The 15890-nt window shown below is 36.5% G+C and overlaps 1 protein-coding gene across 1 annotated transcript in view; it reads right to left on the reverse strand.

Moving 5' to 3' along the window:
* Positions 1 to 15890, reverse strand: part of USH2A (usherin) — a gene marked incomplete at its 5' end in the record, with an annotated part of 618561 nt that overhangs the window by 226872 nt on the left and 375799 nt on the right. The window contains one exon of the mRNA XM_082703057.1: positions 7851 to 8479. Coding sequence (XP_082559183.1) covers positions 7851 to 8479 — 629 coding nt within the window. The remainder of the gene's footprint in view (positions 1 to 7850; positions 8480 to 15890) is intronic.

The raw sequence follows: 15890 nt of genomic DNA on the forward strand, positions 1-15890 counted from the left end.
ATTGATTTGGAACTTGGTATTGAGGCTGAGAAAAACCGTTCATAACATAAAACTTGAAGGGTGCTTGGGTGGCTCACTCGATTAAGCATCTGCCTTCAGCTCAGGTCATGATTCCAGAGTCCTGGGAGCAAGTCCTGTGGGGGGCTTCTTGCTCAGTGGGGACTCTGCCTCTCCCTCTCTCTCTCTGACCCTCACCCCACTCATGCTCATGCTTTCTCTCTCAAATTAAATAAAATCTTTAAAATAAAGAAATATATCTTGGATAAGATATCCAGAAGAGGTTAAGAGATTGGATGTAATGACACTGGAGACAGTCATTTGATCTTTGGGAAAAAAACAAACAAACTAATTTTCTCTACTATAAATGTTTACAACTAGAAATGAGCTATTTTTCTCATTTAAAAAGTTAGACTTAGAAAGAAAATGTCTTTTTGACAGTACTGAATTGGAAGACATGAATCTACTTCTACAGAAATTTTTTGAAGGACTTTTACGTGGAGAAGGCCATTGTCCTTATGGTCAATAAGCTAACAGAAGTGGCATCTAATTGGATTACCTTCCTGAAAATATCCTGCAACCATTATTAAAAATAAATGTGTCTAAGATTTTTAAGGAGCCAGCTAGCTAAATATTGTATTCTATTCTTTCCTAGGCTTAAGAGCATATTTACCATAGTATGGCCAAAATGTATGAGATTAACACTTTGTTTAACTTCCCAAGGTTTTTTATATATACATGGGCCACAGGAAGGATTATGGAGTATTGCCGAATCCCCGAAAACTAGCACCAAAGAATCTCTTCCTGACCTGAATAAGCGAGAGATAGATGTTCTCTAAAACAGTAATTTTACATTGAAATCTATTATATAGAATTATAGTTATTGGCTAGAAATAAAATGCTTATTTCAGAGCTCTCTTGCCTACCATAATTATTTTTTAGTTGAGTGCTTCTTAGATTTTCAGTTTTCTTTTAAGTTATTATTTTTTGGAAGACTTCATGTCTTCATGTAATTGCATAACTCTAAGACTACTTAATCAATACAACATATAGATATACAAGGACCAACAGCATGAAATACTTGACTCCATATAGCAATTTCTCTTAACAACGGACTCCCTGGCGAAGCTTCTCACATGGAATAAATTGTACAATAAATATTTGTTGAAATAAAATTAAATGTTCTCTTTCAAAATGTCATCCTTTTCTTTTAAAATTGCTAACATTACTTTCTCATTTCAGATAGTAGATTTGCATCTGGAAACTAGAGAAAGAGTATATGTAATATAGTATTTATATATTTATAATAAATGTAGATATAGAGATAGGTATATAGTTGATTATGGCCTTTCACCTCTACCTTCTTCCCATCCCTCTCCATTGCCAGCTACCCTCTTAAAAAGATAACGTAATATTTGGGGATATATTATCCCACACTTTCTGGTATGCTCATATAACCAAAGCAAATATACCCACACATATATAAGCTTTCTCTTTTTAAAAAATTTTTTGCAAGATATGTTTATTCTACACCTGTTAATCTGCAACTTATTTTTTACACTTAACATTAGAGGATAGACTCATTCTTTTTCTGTTACATAATATTCCTTTCATGACTGAAAACAAATTATCCAGTTTTTATCCTATTGACATTTCCTTACTGCTAAAAACAATATTTGAAAATATATGCATATATGGTTGTATTTGTTTTTTATTGGATAGATTAGCAAGAATTGCTATGCCAGAAGGTATATTATGTTTAATTTTAATCATTACTGAGGGATTACTTTCTAAAAGGTTGAGGTAATTCACTTTATCACAGACAATGAGAGTTTCCATGATCTGTTTCTTCACAAACTATTAAAATTACCACTCCTTTCAGTTTTTGCTTGTTTATTACTTTATTATTTCTTAATTATTACTTATTTCTCTAATTAGTTTGCATTCTCTTGACTTTTTTGGCAAGGTATAAATATTTCCAAATATTATTGACCCTTTGATATCTCCCCTCTAAATTATCCATATTTTGCACATTATTTTCTATTGAATTACCTTTTTATCTTAAATTATTAGAAGTTCTTTGTATATTATGTGGAAATAACCTATTTTTCTATAATGTGTGTTACAGCTGTATTTTACCAAACTGTCTCTTAGAGTTTAACGTTTGTTTTGTTTTGTTTTTTGAGGAAGTTATATGGCCAGCAAGAGACAATCAAATTATTTTCTAGCTATATATAATTATTTTTCTTTTTAAAAAATCTTTTCTTTTTCTTTAATTTTAAAGATTTAACTTATTTATTAGAGAGAGTGCACGAGCAGGGTGGGGAGGGGCAGAGGGAGAGAGAGGAGCAGGCTCCCCTTCGAACAGGGAGCCCAACCAACATGGAGCTCTAATCCCAGAACCCCAGGATCATGGGGTGCCTGGGTGGCTCAGTGGGTTAAGCCTCTGCCTTTGGCTCAGGTCATGCTCCCAGGGTCCTGGGATGGAGCCCCGCATTGGGCTCTCTGCTCAGCAGGGAGTCTGCTTCCTTCTCTCTCTGCTGCCTCTCTGACTACTTTGATCTCTGGCTGTCAAATAAATAAATAAAAATCTTAAAAAAAAAAAAAAAAAAAGAACCCCAGGATCATGACATGAGCTGAAGACAGACCCTTCAGCTAGGTGCCCCTAGCTTTTCTTTTAAGTCATAGTTTCTGGTTTTTGTTTTGTTTTGTTTTTCTTTGGAAAGATCTGTCTAATCTTTAAATTATATATAATTCTTTTTCTAAGCTTTCTATTTTTTCACATTAAAATTTTAATTTATTGGAATTTAGTTAGGATATAATAGAAAGATCTTTTTTTCTTACACATGGACTGTCAGGTCAGTACTATTTAAAAAAAAAAAAAACCATTATTTCCCACTGAAATAAAATGTTGCTTCTATAATAAGTTAAGTTCTCATGTATACTTGTATCTGTATCTAACCTCTAGTCTGCTCAAGTGATCATTTGTCTGTTGTTATGCTAATACCATACCATGTCATGATTCAGTGGCTTTATGATAAGTTGAAATACTGAAGATGTCACCTTGGCATTTTTTTTCTTTCACAATTTTCTGGACTAGTTTGACCATTTAGCCTTTTTTATATAATTTAAAATCATTTTATCCAGTTTGAAACAAAACATTATTGTCAGTCTCATTTGATTGATGTTAGGTGTATATGTCAACCTTGGAAGGTTTAATTTACTGTGGAATTAAGTCCTGTCATCCAGGAAGACAGCATAGTCTCCTTCTGCTGCAGTGTAAAGAAGCTGAGAACAGCATGGGCTCTTAGAACCACCATATTGCTTTGGGGTGAATTCTAGCTCTTCTCCATATGTAATCTTAGGTAGGTTACTTCTATTCTTTTTTTTTTTTTTTAAGATTTTATTTATTTATTTTACAGAGAGAGAGAGATCACAAGTAGGCAGAGAGGCAGGCAGAGGGAGAGGAGGGAACAGGTGCTCTGCTGAGCAGAGAGCCCGACGAGGGTCTCGATCCCAGGACCCTGAGATCATGACCTGAGCTGAAGGCCGAAGCTTAACCCACTGAGCCACCCAGGTGCTCTGGTTACTTCTATTCTTAATTCCCAGTATTCCTGTCTATGAAATGGGGATAGTAATAGCACCTCTTTGCTAGAGCTGGATTAAGTATTGAATGAGAGCAATTCCTAGAATTTAATATGAACTTGGTAAATAGTAGTCATCACTGCTATTTTATTTTCTTCCATAAGATGCTATAAATATATATAAATAATATATATTATCATTTGATTTAAGCAGACATCAATGACAGGTCCACCTTCGTGAACGGGTGATAATGGTGATTAGGACAACTCTTTTTACTCTGGGTTATTATCAGATTTGTAAATGAGCAACACTAAGAGTATACACCCTAGTAACAATGCATGGACAGAATCTGTGGACACTGCTACTTCTTGTAGCCCAAGATCACAGTGGGTGTCTTTAGCAGTCTAAGCAGAGTGGAAGCTCTGACACTTGAAGACTGAGAACTGCAGACCTATTATCTTTCATTCTGCTTTAGCTGTGGAAGGTGGGGCTGTGCTTGAGTCATCACCATCGAAGTGTATTTTTGCTACATCACAGTTACACGACATAACTGCATGTTTTATTTTCTAACTAGTCCTCAATTACACTCAAGACCATCAAAAAAACCCCCAAAAAACAAAAACCCCAAATCTTGCCATTTGCAATGACATGGATGGAACTAGAGGGTATTATGCTAAGCGAAATAAGTCAATCAGAGAAAGACAATTATCATATGATCTCACCGACATGAGGAATTTGAGAAACAAGGCAGAGGATCATAGGGGAAGGGAGGGAAAAATGAAACAAGATGAAACCAGAGAGGGAGACAAACCATAAAAGACTCTTAATCTTGGAAATAAACTGAGGGTTGCTGGAGGGAAGAGGGGGTGGAAGCTATGGGGTGGCTGGGTGATGGACATTGGGGAGGGTATGTGCTATGGTAAGGAAAAACAAATAAATAAATGAAAAAAATTAAAAACAAAACAAAACAAAAAGACTTCAGTCTTTAGCAACCTCTAAACCTTTATAAGCAACCTTGTAAATCTTGCACTTTTATAAAGTGAACAGTTGAGTCTTAATCACCAGCAATCCTAGAAATTGACTTTTTTTTCTTTTTTAAAGATTTTATTTATTTATCTGACAGATAGAGATCATAAGTAGGCAGAGAGGCAGGCAGAGAGAGAAGGAAGCAGGCTCCCCGCTGAGCAGAGAGCCCTATGGGGGGTCGATCCCAGGACCCTGGGATCAGGATCTGAGCCGAAGGCAGAGGCTTAACCCACTGAGCCACCCAGGCGCCCCCTAAAAATCGACTTTATCTTAATCTGATTTTACATTGAATTTTTGCTAGAAACGGCTGCTAAATCTTTTAAGTCCTTTTTCTATTGCATCTATTGATAAAAAAATTATATGAGCTTTCTCTGTTGATCAGTTGACTTAGGAAGTATGACAGATGTTATGGCATTAAACCATCCTTACATTTTTGGAGTCAAGCCAAATGTCTCCTGGCATGTCATTCTTTTAATATACTCCTTGATTCAATTTCCTAATATTTTATTGAAAAGTTCTGAATCTATATTCATATATGAAATTAGTCTATAGTTTTACCGAACTATCTTTTTTCAAGTTTTAGCAGAGTACTTTTGCCAACTTTAGAAAATGCAATGAATTTTCTTACATGATTAAATACCAAATAAACCTGCATGGTTTTTACTTTTTCAGATAACCTCTCTGACATCATATATTATTTATTTTCTTTATAATCAAATAATCAAAAACAGAATTAAGAATATGACTTTGATATACAGCTTAAAGCTCAAATGTATGCCAAGTCCCTTCTTAAAGCTCAAATGTATGCCAAGTCCTATCACCTTTTTGCACTTATTATCATGTTATTTGTTTTCTATTTGACCTAAGTAAGTATATGGAGTTTTCCCTGCATTCCTTGTTAGATCACGACATCTTACAGGCAGGATGGGGTGACGGTGAACAGAACATATGGCCCAATATAGAACGAACTAGGGAGAAATACCAGGCCAGTCCTATTCTCCCCCATCCTGTTGGCTGGTATTCTTTATTCCTCTTACACTGATTTTTTTTTTTTCTACCAAGTCCTTGTAACTTCTGGGCATATTATATATTTATTCGTGTAGTCCTGTCTAAAATGTAAGTTCCATGAAAGTAAGGATTCTGTTTTGGTCTCTGGTGTATCCTCAGTGCTTAAAGAGGCACTCATGAAGGTATGTCCCTGCTCAATAAATGTCAGCAGAACTGAAGTTACTATTGTTGTTGTTAATATTAGTGACGATTTCCTTCATCCTAATACTCAGAATGACTCTATGTGGTAAATGTCGAATCAATTTCTTAACTGGTGCATTAATGACAAGTATGGTCATTAATATTTCATGTATACACAATTTTAACTTTTAGATCTTGTGTTTTACAGAGAGATATCACTCTACTGCAGTCACATGCTTTTGTGTGTCAGGTAAGCTGTATCACTGGAAGATGCAGTTTAGCAATCTTAACATCTTTCTGAACATAATGTGAGCCAATTATACTGAAGCACAAATACGTCGCTTTAATATTTAAATATGTATTAGCCTAAACTAGATTCAGTTGAATATTCCTGAAGAGTCTCTTCATTGATAACTTCTTCTTTTCTAGATATAAATAAAATGAGAATTAATTAATGATTTAAAATTATGATTAAAAAAAAAAGACTTTTGTTAATGTATCATGGCCATATATTTCAAGTACCTTCTTAGAGATTTGCGATTCCTGACCTGGTAGGTGAGAGCCTGGGACTTTGAGCTCCCTAGCCAAGCTAATCTAAACTTTAGTCAAGCAAGCCGACAAGCCATGTACATTGTTTCATCCTGGGATGAGGTTACAAAATCAAAAGTGGGAATTTAAAAAAAGAAGAAGAAGAAGAAAAAGGAAGGCCACTTGTTTTGGGTACTTTTGATCATTATTTATATATGCCGAATTAAGTAGCATTGTACATGGAGATATTACTCTTCTGAAAACATTTGTTCTTTTTTTCAGATCTGACTAGTTATTAAATTTTTGTCCTAGAGAATCCAGAAAAATGTCCAGTACATATGTAGCTTTGCCTTTGCGAAGGGACAGTGCTTAAGTCGCATTGTATCGATTGGTATTGCTACTGAAGTTTTTTAAGATTCCCTCAGGATTAAAACAAAAAGTTATTTCTGAAATGATTAATGACTCTAGGTTTGTTTGGGATTTTGTTTGGTTTGGTTGGTTTTTCTTTTGAATGAAGAGCGATTCTTAAGATTGCTCAATCTGTCAAATAAACATTATATGCCATGTACTTCAAATTAATGTCCTTTTAGTGGGTGCTCAACAGAATTTGATATACTTTTGATATTTCTATCAAAAAGGTGTGTTGCTTTGCTAGTCTCTCATTGAAACTAAAAAAGGCTTTTAAAAATAGCTCTTAGTTTACAGGTCAAATTAAATTTCTTCAATAATCTACACTGTTTAGTAACATCTAGTGTTTGCATTTGTGGGGGAGAGAGAACACACAACATAGATCCAAGTAATAATTTCAACAGATGAACTTTGCTGTTATGCAAATATCCTTTGTTTTGTGCTCTGGTGAGCAAGCTACTGTACCAATACTTTTGGCAGTAGTACAAGACTGAATCCATGGAAGCATGTGTGTATTTACACAAAAGAGGCTTCTAAGCTACAAAACTCCCTCCTGTTTGGTTACACTAATTTCCCTTGAATGAAGTTTGTATGCAAGCCAAAACAATGGTAGTTATCCTGTCCTCAAGAGTTCATTCCCAGTAGGATGAAGTGAATAATTGAACACTTTCTAGATAGCCCAGTAATATGCTATTTTTATTTCTTTCCCCATCGTTTTGATTCTTTGATCATTAAAAAAAATCAGAATATTGGTAATTGGAACTTTTGTTAGTATGCTAATCCATTCGTCTGCATTTTCCCATCTCTTCTCATTTTCTGATCTATTTAAATCTGACGTGGTGGTTAAGCTAAGCATCCCATTGTGGCATTCAAAGTATTTCAGGTGTGTGAGGCAAATGGAAGCATCTCAACAATATAATTAAGGGGATACAGGGAGAAATGAAAAACTGACATCAAATTCAAGATAGTTTGGGCCAAAGGCCAAAACCCAGTTTCTCCAGCGAATGCCTAAAACAACAAATGTGTGCCTTTTGTCAGTAGATGGCTCTGTTCAACACAGAGTCAATACAGGGTAAATTCCAAAGTCTGCAAAGGAGAAAGAACACTCAGTTTCTTACCTCGGCTGAATCAGGTCCTAGCACACGCACCACGGGTGGCTGTACCCCAGCAGGTCGTGAGGGTCTCGTGGTCACTTCTACCCAAGCACTGCTATTTGTACCTCCATTAACAGTGCTCATTACTACCCTGTATTCATATTTTGTCCATGGTCTAAGAGCAGAAGTCTTGTCAATATACCTCATGGAATGACTTCTTGGGAGAGTTACTAGGGTAGTAACTTCTTCCTCCCCTTGGACTCTTCTGTCAATTGTGAAGTTCTCCACCAAGCCATTGGGGTGCTTGGGCGGATGCCAAGATATAATCACAGATGTTGGGGTATCAGAGAACAGCTCTGGACTTGGGATATCTTCCGGTGCATCTGGGAGTGTCCATACAGTCTGGGACTCTGGAGAGAGGGAACAACCTTTCATAGTACAGGCTTCTACCTGGAACTTATAGGCAGTATATGGGCGCAAATCGATCACTGTCCAATTAGTGATATTTCCAGAAGTTTTCAGGGAGAGGTGGCCATGTTGGTAAATGTTAAAATGGGTAATGACCCCATTGCACTTTAAAGGATGCTGCCAGGTGACCAACATCATTCTTGACTTCACATCCAGAAGAATTGGAGGGTCCATAGGTCCAGGTTCTATGAAGTGGCATAAATACAAAAAATGATTATCTCTTGCAAACTTCTCCCATCTTTTCAAAATAAAACTAAAATGAATGATAACTCTTCTGTAAAAGTATGAAATTGGACACTTGGCAAAGGCCAATTAGAAAGTAAATAGATGTCATAGAGGACAGTAGAGACAAAGACTGTGACTGCTTTGTTCTTAAATGTGCGAGAAGGACTTGTTGAATATTATGGAGCTCAATTGTCATTTTTCCTTTCTAAGAGAATTTCATCAAATTCATTTGTCTTTCTTAAGCTAATGATTAAACATATGAAGCAGACTATTCTGCATTAAAGGTATTAAAAGGGAACGATATCAGAGGGCTGCCGTAACCAAAGTTCCATTTTTCTAGAGTCCCAGTAACTAATTATAATCAATAACACTATCATAACAAACCTGCATATTTTACAGCCCAGTAAAATCCTTCAGCATCTCTCATTATATATTCCATATTATACCTAGTTCTGTTTATCATTCTAATCCATGTTTTGCAATTTATCTACTCCCTGTTAATATTATAGGTGATTTTTTACTGTGACTGTGACAGAAGCTGCCGATTTAGCTCTTTCACCTACTGATAAATAAACAATGCACAGATCTGACCTTTAGGTTAACAGGTTTTATGCTTGCTCCACTCAGCACTCTAACTGATTCAATTATCATAAAGGTTCAGGAGGCTCCATGAATACTGAAAAAGGCCCACCATATGCCTGCTTAGGTGTTGTGGAACAGCAAATATTCTGCAGCCCTCCAGAGAAATTCCTTAATTGTAAATAATTTCACCATGCGACACAATCAAGTCACCTTGAATGCAAACCCCTCAGTCTGCGGAGGCAAAGTGTTATTTAAGCTTTACTGGGCTGCGTTAAATTCTGCAATTTGAAGGGCTGTTAAGTTTTTCAATTGAAATTTCATTTAAAATGCAGGTGCTTTTTATTATATGGAGGCTTTACTGCTCTCTAGGTACAAGCAAGAACATGGTGCAATAACACAAATCTGGCTCAATCACTGATCAGTAACAGCTGTAATTCCAGAACATTTAGCATTCTTATAAACCACGGCCTGAAATCTATAAATTGCTACAACAGATCAAGAAAATACTATATCCCCCTTTTCTGCCCACAGCAATTTTGACATTTATGAGATTTTTCTGTGAACATTAGATTTTATTGAAAATCTTTAAAGAAGATATACTTGGATTTAGTAATTGTTTAAAACAGCGTTGATTATGTGAGTGTGTGTGTGTGTGTGTGTGTGTGTGTGTGTGTGTGTGTGAATCAGTGTTACACCCCAGGTTTAAATTTTAAATGCAACCGCTGCTTCTTAAAGCCAGTGATTACAATAATAGCTGGGTTATATGGGCACGAATACGAGCCCACTGTCACAAAACACGACCCACATTTGTCACAACTGGACTGATGGTCGAATCTTAATTACTTTTTGAGAGGGAAGATGTTATAGTGCGCTCACCCTGAAATCAAGCCATTCCTGACAATCTGGTAATGCATCTGATTTGAAGGAGAAAAATCCTAAAAGTACAGTGATTTTGATAAGAATCATATTTTCCACGTTAGTCTATTGTTAGCTTTCATTTTAAAGCTTTCTTAAAGCCACTGTGACATTTCTTTTATTCTCTGAATAGATAGTAGTGGCCGCAATTAATATATCACTGTAAGGATTCAGAATCTTGCTTATTTACACTCGTCATCCAGATTTGGCTTTTCCTAAAGAAAGGTAAGTGTGGGTCTTACAAGATGCCAGTGTCATTTTGGAGAACCGGATCCTCTGACATTGGGGTCCCTAAAATCAAAGAAGGGGATTCTAGTCTTTATTGCCTTACCCTTCTCACCACTCCCCCTCCGCCCCCCCCAAAATAATCTAAATTTAAGAATCAGGAGAGTTTCTATGAGGGTTTCTAGCAGAGTCTTGCTTAGTTGATTATTAGTTAATTCCTCATATGTGCACTCTTAAATTGTGAGCTTCTTCAGAGAAAAGAAAACAACGATACAGTTTGCTTCCTCTTAGGATGGGGATACGCCTTTTTTTCCTCCTGAATCTGATGGTAGTTTTATAGGTGAAACATCTATGGTCGCGAGATGAACTAGCACTTCAAACTCTCCCAGAACACAGGCTTTCCTTAAAGATGATCTCTTATCTTGGGAAAGATGAAATGTTCAATTTCAATTTCGTGCCCCGCCCCTGCCCCTTAAAAGCCAGCATACATTTTATTAGCTTCCCGCTCTGGCTGAGCTGGCTCCCTGCTCTTGTTGCAAGAAGGGTCCTTAAACTTGTGTGACTCAGTAGAGAAAGCTGAAAGGAGCTTAATTAGCTCCTTTGGCCAGGGAAGTGTTAACACCTGACTCCTGGCACTCTTTCAATTTAATGCTTTAAAATGATAAGCCGAATCATCTAATTCTATATACAAATCAACTGGCATGCTCCTGCATGGTGGAAAGGGTCACCACAATTATGTAAAACATGAGTAATAACTATAATTGGGGTAGTTTGCTAATACAATAAAAAGCTCTGAACATGAGAAAAGTTACGCTCACAGTGGTAGCTATCACTTTCTAAAGTAAGAATTCATGGATGAAATGACATGAAAAAGATGGTTATAAAATTTTAATGGAATGATAAAAGGCAAAAGTCAGCCTCTCAGCTGAATTCTTAAAATCCCTATATATCACAATCAGCTCCTTAACTGTAAAATCAATGTGGAGTATAACATGTTGTCAATGCGGCTGTCACTGGAGGGGAGTCTGGGACGTATGACAGCCACACAGCTCAACTGGCCAGTGATGAAAATACAACTGTACAGCCCTCTCTGTGGGTGTAATTGTTTAGAGAACTCCCTCCCGGAGCGGGCAACGGGAGTGTCCTTCCTGTGGAGATCCCTGATTCCTATTTCAGGCCATTTCATTACAGCATTAATAACAGAAAGTAGTTTCATTTTGGCAAATGAAATTATCTTTTATGGGAAGCTATTTTGCTCACCAGCTTCAAAAGTTCAGCCCCGGCCTGAAACAGAGTAACGCAATCGTTAGTGAAGGGGTCTGCTTATTTATTTTCATCCTGTGCGTCTCAGGATGGGTGTGTGTGCACACGCACGTGCGTGTGTATGTGAGTGCAGGGAGAATAAATAGTTCGAATGACTTCCACTTGGGACACAGATAGAACTTCTAGTGGTCCGCTCAGGTATTCAACACTTGTTCGCTATTAGAATTACCATGACTGCTCAGTTTTCCTGTTATGTTCTCATTATTGCCCTAAAGCAACTTTTTACTGTTCTAATTAAAAACTCAGTTTAAAAGCTCTGTTCAGTAATATTAACTACACACATGAATATCCCCTAAATTTGCCAGTAAATTCAAAATCAAGGTGGCAAATAGATGAGTGTATAATTATATATAGCAATATATTACACACTAATGCTAACGTAGTCTTTCAATACTTGCTACTGATATGTTAGCAGAAGAGGGATGGATTCTATCTTCTCTTTAATCATAAATTATTTTATCAATGTATTATTTATATCTCAACTTCTCCCCCAAAAGGATTTTTGACAGCTCATAAGAAAAGACTTAAATGAAATAGGACCAATAAAATAAAGGTAAAGAAATATTAATCTTGTGATGATGAAGGGGTATGATAGTTGTATCCCAAAACAAATATTAAAACTGGGTGCTCCTTGTTTTGCACAAAAATGAATGTGCAGCTTCTTGACAACTGATAAAATAGGAAATGGACTGTGTAACATGGGCATCACATCGGTATCTAATAAAAGGAGGTTTTGAAGACTGGAAGCTTGTTGAAATTGAAAGGATACTATTTGATAGTCTGCAAGCAGGAAAACCAATATCAGAAACTCTTTTTCTCCATTTCTCCCATGAGAGAACAGAATATAGTTTAGGAAGAATGCTTTGACTTCAAGAACTGGGACGTATTTTGTGGTGAATGGCTATGGATTCTTCCTTGAAAGTTCGGGACAGAAAATTAAAAGTGTCGATGTGAGAATTCATGAAAGCAGAGAAAATGTCCTGAAAGAACTGGAAGTTCCAGATTTGGAAGAACAGTACGCCTTACGTGGCCAAAAGAGATCCAAGAGCGCAGGTGGGATACTGAGGCCAGGTGGGTAGAACATTTCATTAATCAATCCATCCTTTCAAAGGAGTTTCTGTTAGTTGCTTTTAGCTTTGGATCTTAGGATATAAAAATAAGAATGTAAAAAAATATATAAATATTTGCTTTTAGTACTTCTGGAAGTATAAGAATTTGGCAGGGGGGCGGGGGTCCATGTACCAGAAAACAAAGTATGTAGTGATATGCATACAGAGCCATTTTGCTCTCTAAATCAGCAGATGAAATAATTTACTTTTCATCATGGATCTTCTGTAATGGACAAAACAAGATACCTATCATCACTGTGTGAAAGGATAAATATGTCAGCATTCAGAAGCTAAAATTTAAAACAATTAGGAAGACTCTTTAGAACAGAGAAAGCAAAATAATTTTCAACATTATTGAAACCTATAGTTCGTATTTCTTCATAAAATAAAATCTACTGCTATAGATATGCTCCACTCTAATTTTAAAATGTTATTTTTCTCTCACAGAGAACATTTCTTAAGGTGCAGATTGAGCCTTCCAATTCTAAAACACACTAGTGAAAAGATGTGGGCCATGCAATATTAATTTCAAAACTTAAATATTCCTAAGAGCACAACTGTATTTATTAAATGATCCAGAAAATCCTGCTCCAGAATGATCTTGATCAATTAATCCAATTTCATAACACAGTTTTACTTCTCCATGTCACAAGACTAAGAGTATAGGTTTCACAAATAAGAAAAAGTATTTTCCTTCTAGAACTCTCCTCTTATATACACCTCCCTGCTTCATTTTGAAATAGACTTATTTTGGTCTAGGAGACGCCTCTCTAATTAGAACATTCATTATCCCAGTCAAGACAGACAATGTTGAATGAAAGGGAAAGCCAGAGGCTGCCTCTGACCAAGGGAGAGAATGAGGAATATTTTGGAGATTTCCTTCTCACATTTGCCTCTCCTCTTCATCTGCCTTATCTCAGACTGAGGCTGAAACCACTGGTAGAACAACCTGCAAGCCACCCCCCAGGTCTCCTGTGTCCACGGACAACCCAACAACAATTGCTTCTTCTGCCTTCTTCTGGACCGATTGTGAGGAAATAAATTTGAAATGTGATATTACATAAAGTGAACTCCAAATATAAGTCATTCCCTATTCCTTCTCCTGGTCTTCTCAGGGAAGGCTTTCCTGACATCCCATGTTGAGGGAAATGCTTGGCCTCTGGGCTTCCTGTCACAGAAGCTTCAGTTCTCTATTCTCTAACTACGGTTTCACTCTATGTCCCTCTTGCTAGATAAAGGCTGCCTCAAGGAAAGAACAGTGTCTACATCAAACTTGTAATTTTGATGTCTCTTTCAGTCCCTGAGACAAGAAAGGTACCCAGATAAAGTCTGAATTTTGGTTGAGTTTTCATGGATTGCTTAAATAAAAGTCTTCTCAATCAATACTTGACCTCACAATTTGGGGGCATCTGCTCTCTATCAGATACTCCACCAGGCCCTGAACACAGAGTCATTCCCCCGTACCTGGGGATACATTCCAAGACCCCCAGTGGATGCCTGAAACTGCGGATAGTACCGAACACTATGCATACTATGTTTTTGCAATACCTACATACCTATGATGGTTTATGAATTACGCACACTAAGAGATTAACAGCCATATGCATAATAAAAGAAAGCAAAATCGCAGATAAGGGGAGACCATGGTACAAAGACAAATGAGACAGAGACTTAGGTCCTGAGAAGTTATAGTTCAGAAGTGGCTACTGATGAAGTACAATACAAATTAAAATTTGACAGTAGCAGCTGGGAGAGAAGGCTTCATGGAGGAGGTGACATTTGAGCAGAGGCTTAATGAGTGAGCAGATTTTGCCAGACAACAAATGAGGAAGAAATGTGTTCTGTTAGATACAGATGTCAATTAACATTGCAATGTCTCTCCATCTCACTTCAGAAGAATCTCTATCCCTTTGTAACCTGCTGTGAGAACCTCAAATGAGGGGGTCTGGGAAAGGATACTCAAAAATGCTGAAGAAAAAGTAAAGCAGGATCCAGATACAAGAATAGTATCTCTCCTTGCTTCATCCCTTGTTCACGGTACAACTCTAAGTGTGGGAAAAATAACAACAAGGTATAATATATTGAATATGTAAAGTATGTAAAGAATACTTAAAATCCTACTGTATAAATGATAGGATACATTGCTCTATGTTCTAGCATACTCCAGGCAAAACTCACAATCAGTCTGTCAGCAAAATGATGAGCTTATGAAAAGCTGTCTAGGTAAATCTACAGAAAAACTGCTTAGATCCCACAAATTTGATTTAATAATGCCTCTTAGATGAGTGGTTGAAATATAAATACGGAGTCTTTAAGTTCAAATTTAGCAAAATCAAGTTTTTTAAGTCTTTTAAAAATATATGATAACTCAACAGTCTACTCTAGAACCAATTTGAGTTTTTGTTTTGTTTTGGAAGGAGAGAAGTCATTTTTAGAAAACAATGTCATTTTCATCAGGTTCATCTAATTGCCTGTGTACACCACAAATATTTGCTGTTAAAATGACTGAAATAAAAATATTCTATATTTCAATCTTACTACCTAAAAACTTTGAGAAAAACAGGTTATCTGACTTTTGATGGTCTAGGGAATCCACATTTTTAAAGAACAGTGGGTTAACTTGTATTTTCCACAGGGCCGGATTTTAGTCAGCCAAAGTACCCTTCCAGCCAGCTACAATTTCTATATGCATACATTGCACAGGAAACAATTGTGAGCACACAAGAAAACAGGAACAGTAATGTAAGCAGGAATGATTGTTATTTCAGGTTAAAAAAAATCCTGAGATTTCAGTGCTTTGGCAAGGGTCTTCATGTTGCCAATCATACGCATCCAAGTCTAACACAATCTTCATGCATTTTTGAAAACTGCAGATAGGTCAGGTGCTTGAACTGCCAGCAGCATGCAAAAAAACAAAGAACAAAAACACCCCCCCCCCGCCCCACCACACACACACAAAACAAGAACCAAAAGTTGTTTGTATTTATCCGGTTGCAAATAGTTGAACACTACACTGACCAAGTTGGCTGGAACAAACATCTTTTATTAACACACGTTTAACAGGATTTAAAATATTCATAGGAAATGTGCATTATTATTATTTGGCATCAGCACACTAGATTTTTAAAAATGCATGGAACTGGATATTGGTGGTACTCTGATATAAATGACAAATTATTTGAAAAAAAATCTATTAAGATTCTTCACAACCCTTTTC

This window comes from Mustela nivalis, assembly GCF_964662115.1.
Source record: "Mustela nivalis genome assembly, chromosome: 16".
NCBI lineage: Eukaryota > Metazoa > Chordata > Mammalia > Carnivora > Mustelidae > Mustela > Mustela nivalis.